This window comes from Netta rufina (genome assembly GCF_964035555.1).
Source record: "Netta rufina genome assembly, chromosome: 28".
NCBI classification, from domain to species: Eukaryota; Metazoa; Chordata; class Aves; order Anseriformes; family Anatidae; genus Netta; species Netta rufina.
The window spans coordinates 1,596,468-1,614,321 of NC_140152.1; the positions used below are offsets into that span (position 1 = coordinate 1,596,468).

Consider the following 17,854-nt stretch of genomic DNA (forward strand, 5'->3'; position numbering starts at 1 on the left):
GGAAGGGAAGGGAAGGGAAGGGGCCGGAACGAATGTGCGCGGCTCTGGTTCCCCGCCGAGCCCGGTCCGGGCGGGGCCTCCCCTGGCGGTTGCCATGGCAGCGCGCGGCGCCGCTTCCTGTGTAGATTCGAACGGGCGGGCGGGGCGCTCCCGAGGTGCCGCGCGCGGGGCGGCGGGGGGGGGGGCGGGGCTTCCTGCCGGGCCGCCGCCATATTGGGCAGCGCTGGGGCCGGCGCCGTGACGGGAGGAGGCGGAGCGGGGCCGGGCGGGCAGCGAGGTGGGCAGGGGCCGGGGGGGGGGGCACGGGGCGGCGGGAGAGGGGCCGGGGGGGCGGGGCGGGGGGGGTGAAGGGGGCGGGGGAGCCCCCCCGGGGGTGCCGGGCGGGGGGCCCGGGGCAGGCCCCGGCCGGGAGCGGCCCCGCTGCTGGGGCCTGACGCGGGCCCGGGGTGGGCCCGGGGTGGGCCCGGGGTGGGGGGGGAGCCCCGGGCCCCCCCCAGCAGCCGCTGGGTTCGTGCTGCCGAGCTCCCGGCGGCTGTCGGGGCTCGGGGGCAGCCCGGTGCCGCTCGGGGGCTGCTGTCGGTACCGGGCAGGGCTGGGGGCTGAGGGCTCCGCACCGGGCGTGTGGCGGGGGGTGGAGGGGGGCCGGGGGTCGTGGTGGGGTCACCCGTCAGCTGTCATGGGCTTTATCCGGGTGCTTTCACCTTTTGGGTGAATTTTGCTCGGTTTTGGCTCTCCTGGAGGCGCGGTGCTGGTTCTGTGAGCTGCTGAGGCTCACCGCACTGCTGTGTTTAACGCTGGGGGCCTGGCACCGTGTGCATGAGGCTCCTGACAGAGCAGTTCCCCGGCTGGCAGCAGCACCTCCCAGTGCAGCCTGCTTTCTGTATCGCTGTTATTGTTATTTTAAGCAGAAGCAGAATTTTTGGGGGCTGTTTACTGAAAGTGCTGCGTCCTCTAAATCTCACAGCTCTTGTTTGGGGAACTGACCGGGGGCACTGCTGCATCTTCAGTAGTTTCAGTGCTGTGCTGGGGCAGGGTCTGACTCGCCGGCCTTCAGTGCAGCTCAGTGGATGGGGCTGCTGGTGAATTTTTAATCCTGGCTTTTAAAGCGCTGCCTCCCGATAAGGCTGTCGGCAGGGCAGACCTTTTACCTCGAGCTGGTGCCCTCAGCAGCTGCCTGGGCTTTGTTGTGAGACTCGAGATAAGCAGGCAGATGTGCTCTGCCAGGGTTTGTTTCCATTCTGAAATGAAACCAAACGTTAAAGCCGGCACCCTCGGTGTCTGTGGGATGCTGCCCTGCTCCAAAACCACCCGGGGAGCTGCAGGGCCTGGAGGAGGCGATGGCCGGCCTTTGTGCTTAAGGTGCTTTTGGTTCTCCTCTGCCTCTCCAAATTTGCTGCACACAAGGCAGGTGCACAGGTGTGTGAAATACTTTGGGAAAAAAAAAAGTGTTGGTAAAACGCTAGGAAGTGCACCCAGCAGCCTTCATCTTGGGCTTCTCTTGAGTCTGAACGCTTGGCATGGGCAAGCTCTGCCCTTAAGACCCCTTCCTTATCCCAAAGCCCCGCGTGCTTCACCCGGTGTGTCCCTGCCTGCTCCGTGGCTCTCATTATTCATAATAAACAAGCAGCGGGGTGGGTGTCTTTGGGGCGCTCACCAACAGGAGCGCCATCACGTGCTGGCCAAAAGCAGAACCTCCGTCCTGCTGGCTGGCATTAGCCTGGTGACACGGGGACAGTGTCCTTGGGGCAGGGACCGGCTGCCTGCTGGTGGCTCTGCTCTCGGCTCCAGAGCAGCTGCAGCATGGAGGTGATGTGGAAAACGTGTGTGTGTGTGTCTGTGTGTGTGTCCTGGCCGTGTGTCAGCTCCAGGGGTGCTGCCCCCTCCCTGCCCTGCCTTGCCCGTGGCTTCCCACACCACCGGAGACTTCGTGCTCTCCTCAGGCTCCTGCAGCAGGCGTGGTTGCTTGCTTCTGAAGCAGCACGGGGCAAAGGAGAAATAATCGCTACCTGCAGGCAACGAAAAGGCTTCTAATGCTGATGCTCTTCTGCGATCCCCTGCCACGCGCGTGATTGTCAGGTCTGCTCAGATAAACCCCGTGTTCCTAGCAGGCTCCTGGAATCTGCAGTGAGGTGTGTGTGGAATGAGAAGCACCATCCAGGAGGGTGAAGGAGCAACCCCACAGCTGAGCTCGTGGGGCTGAGCTGGGAGGGAGCAGTGGGAAACGTTCCTGTGCTCCGGGCACCTCGTGGCAGCCTCTGCTCCGGCAGGTTCCCTTCCAGCCATGGAGAGGAGGAAAAAAACATCTGGCCTGAAAGTGATGGAGAGATCTGAGCATTATTCATGTGGAAGAGGCACAGGAGCAGCGTTCCCTCAGCCGGGGTCCCACACCTGGCTTCTCTGGGGGGAAGTCTCTGACTTGTAATGGTGCACAGAGAAGGGTTACTGTCTGGGGGGCTTTATTTTTAGCAAGGACTCTCCCAAATGCGTTTTTGCTGTTTCCCTGAAGGCGTTACAGCGCTGTGCTTCTGCTGGCACGTGGCTGTCCGTGTCCTGGCCAGAGCTCTGGGTGTGAGCTGAGGATGAGGTGAGCAGGCTGCCTGTGGATTCGTGTCCTGAGTGGCTCCAGGGAGCGTGGGTACTCGGCACTGTGCTGCTTGGGGTGCTCTGTCACCCACTTGGGCTCTGGGGTGCTTTGGGAGGTAGGTGCAGCCATAACTCAGCTCCAAAGCTGCCTTGGGGGGCTGTGGGGAGTCCTGGAGCTTGTCTGAGTGCAGGTGGAGGTGCAGCGAGTCACAGAATGTCAGGAGTCTGTCACCCCAAGTGCTGGCCTGTGAGGAAGAGACGCTGTCTGGTGACACTGGTGGGGAAAGACGGCACAAGCAGCACCTGCTGCTCCTCTGTGAGGCTCGGTGTGTGCTGGCAGCAGCGCCTTGAGCTGGCTGGGAGGCTGCGTGCAGGTAGGAGGTGAAAGCAGCGCTGTGGCCGCAGCTTTGGGGCGCTTCCTTTCCAATCCAGCTCGAGTTCAGTCTGTGCCTGCTGCCTGTCAGCTGCCAGTCGGCCCCTCTGGAGCTGGTGGCTGTGGGTGTCTGAAGGCGTTTGTCACCTTGGGGGCAGGAGGTGGTGGCCTGCAGGGCGCTTTGCCTTGTGCAGGCTGGGGGAAGGCAGAACCAAGGCGATTTCTGCAGGACCTCAGTGAGGAGCAGCCACCAGGACGCGCTTCGTGACGTGAGGCTCTCGCAGGAGCCCCGTCGGGGCTTTACCAGTGAGGAGACGTTGGTGAACCCTGCACAAGGCTCTGTTTTTTTTGTGTCACTGCCGCTTTTAAATAGAAGCTCGTTATTTCAAAGGGTTTGTTCGGCACAGTGTGCACAAAACGTGCCGGTGCTGCTCCGGGTTGAGCGCGGAGGAGCTCTGCTTCAGCCTGCCACCGGCACAGCGCTGCGCTCCTCACCGAGGCCAGCTCTGGGGCTGTGAGGGCAGCTCCAGCACCCCGCCTGCCTTCCAGCAGGCCTGACCATCAGCAAAAACCTCTGCCCTTAGCATGTGCAGTGCTCTGGGAACTAAAAACCCCCAACAGCTCAAACACTCCTCCAGCCTGCATGGCGGAGCTGCCCGGCACAGCAGTGAGCGCCCCGTTTTGGGGCGTTTTGGGAGGTTTCACCCACCCAGCTGAGCGTGTGGCACGGCGGAGGTGCCCGTCTCCCCGTGCCAGACGAGTCCCACGTTCGTTGGCAGCCGAGGCCGGCGCCAAGTCACAGCTCTGCGAGTGTTGCCTGGTGATGGGCTGGGAGAAATCTCGGGAAGAGCGAGCGCTGGCTGCGGGGAAGCAGGACATCTGGCTTTGATTTCCAGCCCCGCTGTTCGTGACTTAGAGGCCGATGCGCTCACTTACTGCGTCCCCTTGGTAAATTCTGGGGGCTTCCCGAGAGCTTTTAAATATTCATCACTTGAATAATGAAGTATTTTTCCCTTCACGCTGGTGCCATTAAATGCTGGCCCAGAGAGGAGGCAGCATCGCCGGGCCTGGGCAGGCTCTCGGTAACTAAATCTGCCCGCGGGAGGCTCTGCAATTTCCCTTAAAGCCGTGAGAAAGGCTGTGCCTGAGAACTGGGGGATGTGCCTGCAGGCTTCTTTCTGTCAGAAATACAAAATCCTGAGGAACCAGGTGCTCTGTACTCAGGTTGGGATCCTGCTTTGTTACCAGTTCAAGCCTGGAGAAGGCAGGTGGGGGCTGTTTTCAAGAAGGATTTGGGTTTCCTGACCAAATTTTAGTATTTTCTCCACGCTCCTTCCATCTTACCCGTGAGCTGGCTGGGTTGTATCCCAGTTAATGTTGCTCAGAACAATGCTGCTGGGTGAAGCCGTGGCGCTGAACAAGTGCGCCCTGTTCTTGGTGTTGACCCAGCCTGCGTGTTCTTTCCCTCGTTACGGATCTGTTTTTAATGAGCCGGCACGCAGAGCGCCAGGGCTGGCAGCGAGCGGAGCGCAGGCGTTTCTGCAGAGCTGTTGCTCCGTGTGGACACGGCCTGTGCCTGCTGGGGCCTTCCAGTGGCCGCTGAGGTCGAGGTGACCGACGTGGGCTCTGGGGCTCACCTGAGCGGGGAGCTGGGCCACCCCCGGCTGTGCTGGTACAGGGGCGTTGTGCTGCTCCTAAAATCAGAGCTAAAACACGAGCTGCTGGTGCTGGTGAGAGGCTCTGACACCACCAAAGGCAGAACTTTCAAATACACAAATAGAATCCCAAATTTATCCAAATCCCAGATTTGGAGGGCGAAGGGGAGGAGATGCAGTCTGGCAGTTCACGTGCAGCGTGCGTTACGTGGGCTTTGTCACCGCACCCCAAGGGTGGCGTGGGGCCACTCGGTGCCGCTGTGCCCTGCCTGTGCAGCCCTGTGCTCGTTCTGCACGTGCTGTGTTTCTGACTAGGAGCCGTGGTCTAAATTTGTCCGGTCTGGAACCCGAGTGGAAAGCTCCAAAAGTGAACGTGTTGGCTGTGCAGAGCTCAAAACGTCGTGTTCCTGCAGGTCTGCATCTCTCACGAGCGCTGCGCGGAGCTCTTCTGGGAAGATGCTTCAGATGTGTGGTGTCCCCGTCTGATCACGCACCCCATGTGGGTTCTGCGAGCTGGTTTTTCTTACTCATGGTGTAAAAAATACATCTTGTGGGAACGCCGGGTTTGAGAGGTCCTGCTGGCCTCGAAGAAAGGTTTGGGAGACTGAGTAGGAAAGGTGGTGGTAAGGAAACTAAAAAACAGGAGGAAGTGTTTGACGTGGGATGCGCTGAGATTTCTTTTTGATATTATTAACGAAGGGTTTAATAATAAAACTTCAGGTGCTCACTCGCAGTAATGCCGTCTCTGCCTCTCCGCTGTGTTTGGTGGGAGCTGCTGACTGCTAAATCCGGTGGCGTTCTCTGAGGGAACATATGTGAGAAATGTGTTACGTTAAAAAAGGAGAGAGCCCGGGGGAGGAGGTGGCAGAGGTAAGCAGGTGTACTCGGAAGCAGCTTGGCAGCCGCTATTTTGGGGCTGCTCCTGTGGCAGTGCTGCCGTGCTCAATGGCCAGGAACACGGCGGCGTTCGGGTGGCTGTGAGGAATCCAAGTTCCAGCACTACCAAAGCTCCTGGGTGGCCGGGCAGTGGCTGTGCTGGCTGGGAGGCTGCTAGTCCAGAGTCCGGGTGCTGTCCTTGTGCTTCCCCGTTGGTTTGCAGCACGCTGTCACTCCTGGCCACGTCTCACCACGCTGCTGCTGTCCTCCTCACCTGGTGGGCACCCACGGTGCTCAGTGAGTGTCTGCTCCTGGGGGTAGGGAGCAGGGCCCCGCTCTGCCCAGCCCTCCTGCTCCCAGATCCGTGTCTCGAGGCAGCACCGTTCGTGGAGCCGGGCCTCCAGCCAGCCGCAGGGAATGTTTATACAGCAGCAGTCACTGAAAATCCCTTCACCTTCTGCAGAGCTTCCAGGTGCCTCCGTGTTGCAGGGTTCTGCGCGGCGTGCGTTGGTTCCACCTCTCCCTCTGGAGGTGTTTATCTTGGGCTGGGAGAGGAGCCTGGCACGGCTGCTGGGGAGGCTGGGCGCAGGCAGGGCTGCTCGGGGGAGGGCTGCAGCTCCGCACCCTCCTGGAAAGGTTCGTTATCCTTTATTGACGCGTGCTGTAACTTACCCAATCCTCAGTAATGAAGCAGCCCTCATAAAACGGGCACTTGAGTGACACGTGGGTTGCAGCACAGCCTCACCGTGCAGCTGGGCTGGCTTTATGCTAGCACAGGGGCAGATTTGGGGCAGCACGGGTGTCAGAGACAGAACACTTCCTCAGGGGGCTCCCCAGTCCAGAGCTGCCCGTGTTCCTGCAGCTCAGGGCACTAAAAAGCTGCCGTGTGTGTGCTGTGGGTGAAATACCCACGCTGGCACAGAGCTGCGTGCCTCTGGGCTGTGGGCATCCCATCCCCGCGTACCTGGGGCTCGCAGAGCTGTGCTGCAGTTGGTGAGCCTGAGGTCGCAGCCTGCTCTCGGGCTGTTGCAGGCTTCGCTCCTATCAGCTGTGAAATGCTGACTGCCTGCTCGTGTGAATTAGCGCCCAAGGGCAGCAGTACGGGAAAACACTTCCATCAGCAACCTTGCGCTGGGCGTTATCACACCAGGTTGATAACGCTGCCATGGAGGGGGAAAGTGGTCTCTGGTTTAAAGAAGAGTCTTGAGGGATGCTGGAGGCTGTTTCTATGTGAAGAGGTGTAATATTTTGGTGGTGTTCTCCCCCCCCCCCATCTGTTGCAGCAGACTAATTACTGATTGGGCTTCATGAACGTAAATTCCTGAGGCTGCTGAACTCCCCAACCCCCATCCGATCCACCATGGACCAGGATTATGAGAGACGTCTCCTACGCCAAATCAACATCCAGAATGAAAACACGATGCCTTGTGTAAGTAGGGATGGTCTGCACCAAGGGATCCGAGCCTGAAAGTGAAGTGCTCGTCTGCATTGCCTGTGACTGTGTTCAGCTGAGCTTTGGAAGATGTGGGAACCTGTGTCCTTTGTGGGGCTGTGACCAGATGAGAGCTCCTGAGCTGTTCTAGGAGTAACCAAATAACCCCACTCTCACAGTGCTTCCACGCAAACAAGCTCAGTTCAGGTTGCACAAGTGAGTTAAGGTATGTTTATGTAGTGCAGTGATGCCTTTTACTAAATAATCTCAGGAATCCCATGCAGAGTGTAAAAAGGTTGAGGACTAACAAACAAAAGAGCACTAGGACAGGAGGCTGAAGAGCTAGAGAAGAAGTTCAAGAGCAGGGGAGGCGGTAGTGCATTCCTGTCCCTGAGAAAGCTATGGAGCAAATCCTTCTGGAAACCATTTCCAGACATGAGGGACCCAAATGTGTTTGAAAGCAGTCAGCACAAACTTACCGAGGGCAAATCATGCCTGACCAACCTGCGAGCCTTCTCTGAAGGCACGATTTACCGTGATGGATGGGAGGAGGGGGAGCACACGCCGTCTGCGCTGACTTCAGCGAGGCTTTTGACGCAGTCTCCTGTGATACTCCCCGAGCAGAATTGAAGGTGGGTGGTCTGCAGGAGGGGAGGTAATCTAGCAGGGCTCAGAATTATTGTCAGCAGTCAGGAGTCAACCTGGCTAGTGACCAACCTCTGGGCTGAGTGCTACTGAGCACCTTCACTGGGGAGCAGAGGGAGGCGGTGCGTGATCCCCGAGTTCCTGGGTGATGCCGTAGTGGGGGAGTTGTTAAAATACCTGGGACAGAGGAATTTCCTGCGTTCAGAGGGAGCTTGACAGGCTGGAGAAACTAGCCCTCCTCTGAGCTGGGGTCCTCTCCCCTACACGTTGCTGTATGAACAAGAATGTGGTCACGCTTGAGGAATGTGCAGCACACCCAGCCAGCTTTCTGCCCCGCGCTCACCTTCCCTGCGTTTGCCTTGACAGCATCAGCTTGAAAAGGGGCAGTGAGAAAGATGCTGCTTAATTGCTTCTCTTGACAGATGTTCCTGTGACAGCTGGAGTGGGTGTGTGTACTCATTCTGTTAAGGGGATAAACCGGTGTTTTGCTCTTCTATTTTGGCATATTTAGCTTTGACAAGACCCCTTTGATGTTTGTCAGACCCCCTGCTGGGATCAACACTTGTTCTTGCATGTGTCTAAATCTTTAATCCAGGTAGCAGAGATGAGAAGAACCCTGACGCCTTCCAATTCTCCGATGTCTTCTCCGAGTAAGCACGGAGACAGATTCATTCCCTCAAGAGCTGGGGCCAACTGGAGCATCAACTTCCACAGAATAAATGTGAGTTTTGCTCCCTTCTCCTGCAGCTCAAAGCCTTTGAAGTGAGGAAATGGCCCGTTTCATTTTGGCTGGCAGAATTGCTGTGCTTATCTTCTGAGCCATGGTCTGCTGCTGCCCTTAAAGAGTTCCTTTGAATGTGTACCTCCTGGCCCACAGGTGCAGCCTGTTTGCAGACTTCTTTGTTTGCTATTTTACATACCCTGTGATGGTTCTGTATGGTGATGGTGTTTGTTTTTTTTCCCCTTTCAGGAAAATGAAAAATCACCAAGTCAAAACAGAAAAGCAAAGGATGCTACATCAGACAATGGCAAAGGTGAGACCATCTTTCTGCTGCTTGTAGCCTGGCTACGGCTTTTATTCCAAATTGATGCCGAGTTTGGAATTAAGCACAAAAGTGCCAGTGTTCACTTATCTTAAGCAAAAAGCCACGCTGGTGTTCTGTGCACGTGTCACAAGAGTGAACACCTGGTCACCTCAATGGGCTGCTGATGAGCATCTGGGAAGCAAGGGCCTGTTTGTGTCTCTTGATTTATTGAGTCATGGAAGTAATTTCCTGATGGAGTGGAAGGAGGGGAAGCTTGCTGCTAATCTAAATTCTGAGCTGGAGTCCCAGGTTTATGAAGAGGCCCTGTGAGTGTAGAAGTCAGGCGGCTGTGACCCAGTCGGTCCCTGCAGAGGTGCTTGTGGCTTCAGAATTCCCTGCCTAAGCACTCGTTTGGGTTCACAGATGGCCTTGCTTACTCCGCCCTGCTGAAGAATGAACTCCTAGGAGCAGGGATCGAGAAAGTGCAGGACCCGCAGACAGAAGACAGGAGGTTGCAGCCGTCCACTCCAGAGAAGAAGTCCCTCTTCACTGTAAGTTGGTTTGCATTTAAAACAAAGGGAGTTTGTGTGGCTCATGTTGTGGGAGCAAAGCACGTGGTTCTGTCAAGTTGCTCATGCAAGAGAGTAGTGTTAAGACTTCACTGATATAAGGAGAAAACTTGGTGGGCTATAAAGAGAACGTAAGTATTTGTAGCAAGCTACGTGCTTCCTATTTCTGTATTGGCAAGGAAGCTGGGTGGGAACAAAGCTTTTTTGGACACTCTTAAGACTGAGTAAATGACCAAATCAAGGTTTTGGTCATCAGTGGAAGTTTTTGTATGGTCCTGGAACACCTGGAAAAGAGAGGAACTGAAAAGGCTGGAAAACTGACAGTGGATGTTGGAGCTAGCTGGGCACTGGTGCCTGTATGAGTGACCTACATGGATCTTGGGCATGGTGGTGTTCTTACTGGGTGTGTTTTCTTTCTGCAGTATTCACTCAGCACAAAACGTTCCAGTCCAGATGATGGTAACGAGGTCTCGCCATATTCCTTGTCTCCTGTCAGCAACAAAAGGTAATACTGCTTCTCCACAGACTTCTACTGTAGGGGAGTGTTGAAACAGGTTTCAGTGGGGGTGTTTCAGTGGTGTTCTCCAGGGTGTCTCTTTAAGGCAACCAAAATTGCCACATGAATTGGTTTGGGAAGTCCGAGAAGGTAATAAGTAGGTTCCCTAAGGATTCCTGAGTACACCCAAACTGCTTAATACCGAATGTGTCCTGACCAGCCCTCAGCAGTCAGCTTGTCGTTTTGCTCCCCAGCTCCTTTATAGAACCAGAGACTAATTCCCTCTAACGTGCTGGAAAGCATTTTGCTGCCTCTTTGTGTATCTCTATAGTAATGCAGGTATGCTCTTAGGACTGGCTGCATCTGTCTATGCCATCTGCTGTGCTGTGTGATACTCTGTAGTTGTTTCTGTGTCTCTTGTTGTAAACAGTCAGAAGCTGCTACGATCACCCCGAAAACCAACTCGGAAAATCTCAAAGATTCCTTTCAAAGTGCTGGATGCCCCAGAACTGCAGGATGACTTCTACCTGAACCTGGTGGACTGGTCTTCTCTCAACGTCCTCAGCGTTGGCCTTGGCACATGTGTTTACCTGTGGAGTGCTTGTACGAGCCAGGTAAATGGTGACCAGTGTCTGGAGAGTGATGTACCTGCTGCTGTGGCTGTTTTCCAGCTGCAGCACCTTTCAGAGCTATGGAACATGCTGTGGGAGGGATTCAATGCTTGTAATGCTCTGTCCCAAACCAGGAGTTAGCTCTGGAGGTAGCTAATGCAGCATGACAATAACAAGTGTTTTTCATTGTCTTATTCCCAAGGTAACCCGACTGTGCGATCTGTCTGTGGAAGGAGATTCTGTAACGTCTGTGGGCTGGTCAGAACGGGTCAGTATAACACTGACAGCGACAAGTGAAATGCAGTTCAAATGCTATCACTGTAGCTTTATTGCCCTTCATTGCAACCTCTAAAATCATGGATTAGTTTTCTGTATTCTCCCAAACTCCCTCCTGTGTGCTGTTCATCAAATGTGTCTCTGCTAAATGAGAGGGCATAGAGAGTAACCTCTTGTATCTTGACGCTCTGGAGACACTTGCTAAGAGGTATGGGAGGGGGAAAAAAAAAAAGTTTTATTGTCAAGAGCTGGAGAAGTGACCTGGTTCTAAGTACGTTTCAGCCAGGCTGCTTGGCTCCTTTCTTCGGTAGGGAAAAGATGCAAGATGGATGAACTCTGGATGCTTTCCATCTTGTGGGATTTATCTGGAGTCTTTTCAGCATCTAGCTTTTTGTTTTATTTCTCTCTGTACTTACTGGCTTTACTGATCATGGTTTTCTGTTTGTCTAGGGGAACTTGGTAGCCGTTGGCACGCACAAAGGCTTTGTACAGATCTGGGATGCAGCTGCAGGAAAAAAGCTCTCCATGCTAGAGGGGCACACGGCCAGAGTTGGTAAGGAGGTGGAGTTTTCACATATTTTGTTTCTTGCTTTTTTTTTTTTTTTAGTTTTTTTTTTTTTTAGTTTTCTCCTTGAACTCAAACAGTACCAGAATTGGTATTTATGCCCTGCTGTGTCCTGAGCTGCCTTTAAAGCATTGCCACCGAGTAATTGTGGTGTTCTGATCTTGGGTGTGGTGGTGTTTGAGTGACTACTGCAGCAGGTGTTTCCTCCATGTCTGCTGAGGCATTTAGGTTTGGTTACAACACTTTCTCACTGCCACTGGCTTCCGGTTTCAGCCCTGCAGGCAGCTTTACACTGAGATTTCCAGTTCCCTTATGCTTCAGGGACTGTTCTTCTGTTTTTTTTCTTTTTTTGGTAAACTTATGGTCAGAGCTGTTGTGAATCTGAATTCTGAGGTGAGACTTGGGGAGTCAAGATAGCTTTTGAGTTCTGTTTCTGTGCTTCACTGCTGAGTGAAATGGGGCTAGTGATAGATTTGCCTGCAGCAAGCTTACTGAAGATATCTTCGTATGCCATTTTAAGACTCTAGGCAGGGTATATAAAAGAGCACTGATTTTTTTTGTAAACCTCCTGCAGTTCTGGTGGCTGTGTGCTGCCTGCACGCTCCTGCAAGGCTCCCAAAACGTGCCCTTAGGCTGTTGCTCTCTGCCCGTGTTACAGGTGCCTTGGCGTGGAACGCGGACCAGCTGTCTTCTGGGAGCCGAGACAGAATGATCCTTCAGAGGGACATCCGCACCCCGCCCCTGCAGTCAGAGCGGCGGCTCCAGGGCCACAGGCAGGAGGTCTGTGGGCTCAAATGGTCTACGGACCACCAGCTCCTGGCCTCTGGGGGAAATGATAACAAGGTACAGTACTTACAGCTGGTCCCATGAGGCTCGGCATCTCTAGATCTTCGCAGGGAATGTCAGGTCCCCTTTCTCCGAGGATATTCATCTGCTCTGTGAAGGGGCTTTTGTTTCAGTTGTTGGACTGTGCCCAACGATAAATCATGCTAAGCTTCTACTCAGTCTCCTCTCTGTAATAAAATTAAAGAGGCAAATTTGATTTTGCTTCTCTATTTGGCTAATTAAATCTATAGCTTGACTCAGGGTTTTGAGTTCAATAAAGCTACTGCGAAGCTGTGCTTCCTGGCTTGGTTTAGGTAGCGTGTAGTCTCAAGTTTGTTGCAATAATGTTTATGTATGTGGAAGGAAACCGAGTTTAGAAGCTATATAAGTTTTAATACCTATAGCACAGACTTGTAGTTCACTGAACACCATATGGAAGAAGCATCTGTTCCGAAGAAAGTGTTCAGAGCCCTTTGGAGCGGGTTGCTAGGTAGTGAATTTGCCCAGTGTATGTGTGACAGCACGGTTGAACAAAGTTCTTCCTCAGAATATCTTGTAATGAGCTTGCACGTGCTTCCTGACGTGTGCTGGGCTAATACAGCCACAAAGACAAAAGGGGGCTTTGAGCTGGCATTCGGTGACACCGTGTTGCTGGCTTTACAAGCTTAACTGAAGGACTTCCTTGTGACCCAGTGGTGAAGTGGCTCCTCAGCTGAGCGTGGTGGCAGGGTGGGACAGGCTGCAGGGCTGAAATAGCTGAGCCACGTGTGCTTGGGCGGAGCTGTGGGAAATCATCGCGTTGCCCAACCACCCTCGTCAATCCCAGTGCGACATCGTGGTTTGTGGGTGTTGCGGACACGTGACTGCAGTGCAAGTTCGATCACGTCTTTCCTCTCTGCCAGCTCCTTGTCTGGAATCACTCCAGCCTGAGTCCTGTCCAACAATACACAGAGCATCTCGCAGCAGTAAAAGCCATCGCCTGGTCTCCGCACCAGCACGGCCTCCTCGCCTCCGGCGGTGGGACAGCCGACCGCTGCATCCGCTTCTGGAACACGCTCACGGGGCAGCCCCTGCAGTGCATTGACACCGGGTCACAGGTGTGCAACCTGGCCTGGTCAAAGCACGCCAACGAGCTTGTAAGTTCCCCCCAGTGCAGTGCTGCTGCTGAGCTCTCCTGCCTTCGGGAGCGTAACTCATTTCCCTCTCCACTTTCAGGTGAGTACCCATGGATACTCGCAGAACCAGATCCTCGTCTGGAAATACCCCTCATTAACTCAAGTAGCAAAGCTAACAGGGCACTCGTACAGAGTCTTATATCTGGTAAGCACCGGCCTTGTCTCTGAAACCTTCTGCCTACTTAACTGTCTGCGCGTGTGCTGGGATGAGACCTGAAGCTGCGGCGCCAGTGGCGCTGTGAGCAGCCTCTACTCATGGTGGAGATATGAATGCTGCCCTGCAAGCAAAGAAAAAAGCTCTGTATCTGGTTTCCTTGCCTGCAAGGGATACTTTGATTTGCTGCTATGGAAATGTGAGGCTTTATTAATGAATAGCAAAGCTTGCCAAAACCCTTCTGAGGAAGCACGAGAATGTCTTCTTGTTCCCCGAAGACTTTGTCACTGTTTAGTTGGTAACTGCAAGCAGGGGAAGAACTTGGTGCTTTCAGTCCTCCTAATTCCATATTAAAACATCTGATGCACCTAATCCCTTTGATTTCTTACCTGCTTCATTAATGTTACATAGGGCTTTCAGTGGATTCTTAACACGATAAATAGGCTGATAGTGTTTTGTGGGGCAGGTTCCAACTGCAGTGACTAATGACTGGCATTTGCCAGCTCTATCACACTTCCTGCCTTAGCACACATTTATAATCCGGGGAGGAATAGCCTCAATTACAACTGGCATGGATTTCTTAACACAGGAATCGTTTTTACGATAATTCCACCCATGTGTTCTCTGGCTGCGTAAGTAAGATGCAAGTGCTCGAGTTGGCACCTAGTGAGGCTGAGTGAGGCACATGAAAGCAGAGGTGGTAGTTTGGTGTCTCACCGCCAGCCAAGTAGGAAGGGGAGTAGAATACCTCTGATGCATTCCAATGAGGATTTGTTTTCAACCTCAAAAATGTAACAGATCCTAAAGGCTGCTCTCTCCTGCCTCAGGCAATGTCCCCTGACGGGGAGGCCATAGTTACCGGAGCTGGAGATGAAACCTTGCGGTTCTGGAACGTCTTCAGTAAAACTCGTTCGACAAAGGTAAGGATGAGCTGAGCAGCTGGCTGCAGCCGTGTCCTGCAGCGGGCTCAGCCTTCGGCGGGGGATTCAGTCAGTTCCCTCTGTTCTTTGGCCTTGCCTCTGGCTTCGTTACCTTATCCTGTAGGCTGAGGGGAGGATGCAGTGAAGGGTTAAACTTGACTGCAGTAGAAAAGGGTTTGCAGTCACATGCAATAAAAGGTTGCCTCTGCACACCCAAGGCAGTGTGACAGGACGTCATGCTGGCTGTTAGGGAGCTGCTGAACGCAGCAGCATTGCAGGGAGCTCACCTCCAGCCCCTATTCCGTGCTCACGTGCTGCTATCAACTGGCCGTGCCCTCGGACTTGATTATCCTCTAGCTCCTTGCGTAAGCGCTTCAAGTGGTGGCTGGGGTGGAAATGGGATCATGGTACTGCCACTAACAGCGTGCCATCGCCCAGAGCAGGCTGTGCCAGATGCTTCGGGAGCTTTTCTGAGTGTCTCGCGGAGGCAGTGGAGAATGGCAGTGAGAGCTCAGGGAATGAGCTGTGGGGAGCGGGCGTTGCAGGCAGCTGGGTGCACCCTGGCTCTAGGGTGCAGCTTCCCACAGAGCTGTGGGAATGGCATGCTTGCCTGCCGCATGCCTCCTTATCAACTGGAAAAAAACACATGGGAATATTTATGGCATTGAACTTTGAATGTTTAGCCCAGATCAGTGCCCTGAGCTGGAGAGACCTCATCAGTGTTTTTTAATTAAAAAAATAAAAATCACGTGGAATAACACTGCAGCAAAGCTTTTAAGTGCTGAAGTACCTGCTTTGCCTTTTCTTTGCAGGAGTCTGTATCCGTTCTCAACCTCTTCACCAGGATACGGTAAACCCCACGTACTGCAATCCAAGAGACTACAGCCTGCCGTACCAGGATCAAACCACTACCTTGGTGTGCATGGAACCCCAAACGATCAGCCAGAAGGGGAGGGAGTGCCAGTGGGACTGGAGGATGGACCCAACAGATGCTAATTAAATATGTGCTTGTGAACCACGCCGGGCAGTATTTGGGATGGGGTTGGGGAGGGGAGGGAACTGCCAAAGGTTTATGGATTCGTCCTTCAGAAAGGGGAACGCGTACGAGAGCAATGCTGAACCAGCACCCTCCAACCCTCACTCTGTGTACTGGAGAAAATCTGTTTACATGGACCACCGAGACCGGACCAAGGCCATCCCAACTGCTGTGTTGTCTGCTCTTAGGAGAGACGAGAGCATCCTCGCCTCTGTGGGAAGGGGCTTCACGTGCTGCTGCGGGTCCCTCTAACCTAGGATGGACATCTTTGGAGGTAGGAGCCAGCCAGGCTTGTTCAATGCAACTGGGGCGTGGGGACCAGGCTCTAGGCGGGGCGTTAGCCTCTCTGATATCTAAGGGCATTGTTTAGAGCCTGGGATCCCCATTACATGAAAAAAAAAAAAATAATGGAGAACTGCTCATTTTTTTCCAGATAAAGCAGGTACTGCAGTACTTGCCTTTCTTGCAAGACAGCTTGATTTTTGGCATGCTTACCAGCTGCCTTCAAACATGCATCTTGGGGCTCTGAACTTTAGAGGAGACTTTAAAGAGGCTCCACCTCGGAGGGAATGCATTCAAAGAAATTTAAAATTGCTATTGCATGTTTTATGCTGATTCTTTTAGTTAACACAGAGGGAAAACAATGGCTTTAAAAACAAAACAAAGAAACAACAAACATGCATGTGGAGCTTCCCACAGTACCCTTTGTGGCGGCTGGTTGCTCTGGAGTCTTCTTGAGGACAAAAGCAGTTGAGATGTGCTTGAGAAACAAAACAACTCCTGTGGATCTTTTTCAGAGAGAGCATGGCCTCTTCTGGCTGGAAGGGGGGAAACACCGCGTCTGGGCAAGTGGGGTTTTTTTTTCTAAGGCAAGGAAGAAGTGTTGCTTTTTTTTTTTTTTTTTTTTTTTTAATCTCCAAGTCAATGCCAGGGACCTGTTTTTTTTGTTGTGTTTTTTTCTTTTTTTTAAGTTGTATGGGAAGAGTGCCTGCTTGTGTGTTTGGAGCCTGTGTGATGAGTGCCGTGGGATGTGATGCAAAGCACTTGTGTGTATGTGTTGCTTTTAATTTAAGGAGAAGCTGTTACGCTTGCAGCAGCCTGTTCCTGTCTTACCTTGTACATGTGCCAATGCTTCCTGCTGTGCACCTGGCTCCTGCCTGCCTCGTGCCCTCTCTCGTGCCCTGGGATGTGCGTGCTGTTTCCTGTTCTCACTTGGATTTTCCCAGCTGTGTACATAGACCTTGCCCTGTTCTCTGTAGAGTGTATAGGCCGTCCTTTCCTTTTCCCCGAATCCAGACTGTAGGGGTAGCGGTAGGAGAATGCCTGCCCCTCCCCAGTGCCACCAGTACCCTTGGGGTGAGCAGATGAGGCAGAGGGAGGCCGGTACAGCAGAGGGGTGCAGCTCTGCTCACTGCAGCCTTCACCACGTGTGCCAGTGCCCGGATCAGGCTCACCCACGCCTCGTGCTACCTCCACATGTCACAGGTACCCAGGGGCTCGGCTCCCACCGGCACTGAACCTCCAAAGCCACCATCGCATCTGACAGCCTCACCTGCCCCCCAAAATGTAATTTCTGTGTAATTTCTCAGCACGACTACATTGTGGTTCTTGCAGCAGGAGCGTGGGGCTTGGTTTTCAAACCTGTCTGCTGGCCTCCTGCTGCCTTCCCTGCTGCTTGTTGTACGTTCACTGGCACTGTTCAATGTCACGGTGTGGAGGGCCCACTGCACAGCACCAAGGAGCTGTTACTGAAGTCAGGTCACTAAGCTGGCAAGTGGCTCGAGGCCACCTGCAGCAGGATGTGGATGTCACGGGTGTCTGTGGGTTGTCACCTGCGGGGCAGCTGCACCTGGGGACGGGGCTGTTGGGGCTGTGTTCTCCTCCGGGAGGCAATCAGCGATGGGGTGGGGGCATCAGAGAGGTGTCAGAGCTGGGAGGGCTCACTGGTTTGTGCTCGGGGGTGGCACTGGGTAAGCGTGGGGCTGTGGCTGGGGGCTTTTTGGGGGCTCCCACACTGCTGCTGGTGGTCACTGTGCGGTGTCAGTGTCCCCCCACCGGGGAGGGGGCAGCGTGCTCAGCACACACAGCCCTTGGGCCACCGCTGCTGCTCGTTGCTGCCTGTGCTCCTGCCTCCAGCTGTGCCCCTCTGCTCCCAACCTGCGCCTCTTGCTCTGCCTGGTGTGTGCGAGGGGTGCTCGTGGCTGTGTGCGTGACACCGGCGGCTGGCTGGGGCGTGCTGAGGGTGTTCCGTGGGCAAAAGAGCAGAGCCTGCGTGCTTGTGTTGTGTGTGTGTGGGGTCTGCAAGTGCTGAGCTGCGCGGGCGGGCTGAGCCGAGGGGTCCTCCCCGAGTCTGCGACCTTGTGGCGTTGTTGTGTATAAAGCATCACATGGTGGAAAAAAAATATAGAGCGTTGTAACTTTTCCATGTAAAGCGTTCGAACTGGCATTAAACACATCGTGAATTTACGTCTCTGTGCCTCCGGCTGGTTTTTCACAGGGGAGCGGAGGCTGCCCCGTGCAGGTCTCTGCTCCGTGGCTGCTGCCCAGCTCCTGCCACCCCTGTTTGCTCCCCTGGGGCTGGCCCCGCAGCAAGGAGCAGCCCCGGCCCTTCCCCTGCAGGGCACAAAGGGAGCGAAGG

The 17,854-nt window shown here is 54.1% G+C and overlaps 1 protein-coding gene across 2 annotated transcripts; it reads left to right on the forward strand.

Moving 5' to 3' along the window:
* The first annotated feature begins 201 nt into the window (after positions 1-201).
* On the forward strand, positions 202-17,682 carry FZR1 (fizzy and cell division cycle 20 related 1). 2 transcript variants are annotated; one of them, XM_084302470.1, is made up of 14 exons: positions 202-277; positions 6,774-6,916; positions 8,160-8,285; positions 8,535-8,598; positions 9,013-9,140; positions 9,581-9,663; positions 10,085-10,268; positions 10,468-10,533; positions 10,992-11,094; positions 11,765-11,949; positions 12,834-13,067; positions 13,147-13,251; positions 14,088-14,180; positions 14,993-17,682. In XM_084302470.1, exons 2-14 carry the CDS (start codon positions 6,848-6,850, stop codon positions 15,032-15,034), a joined length of 1,482 nt encoding a protein of 493 aa, XP_084158596.1. In that variant the 5' UTR covers positions 202-277; positions 6,774-6,847; the 3' UTR covers positions 15,035-17,682. The 2 variants fall into 2 exon arrangements, with proteins under 2 accessions (XP_084158596.1, XP_084158597.1); XM_084302471.1 differs by having other exon boundaries at positions 208-277; positions 6,771-6,916.
* The last annotated feature ends 172 nt before the right edge of the window (positions 17,683-17,854 follow it).

Excerpts from the sequence above, each read along its gene's own strand:
- FZR1 (XM_084302470.1), top strand. The coding sequence starts at position 6,848 with ATGGACCAGGATTATGAGAGACGTCTCCTACGCCAAATCAACATCCAG. Across the intron at positions 6,917-8,159 it reads ATGAAAACACGATGCCTTGT|GTAGCAGAGATGAGAAGAAC; the intron begins GTAAGTAGGGAT and ends TCTTTAATCCAG. Across the intron at positions 10,534-10,991 it reads CTGTGGGCTGGTCAGAACGG|GGGAACTTGGTAGCCGTTGG; the intron begins GTCAGTATAACA and ends CTGTTTGTCTAG.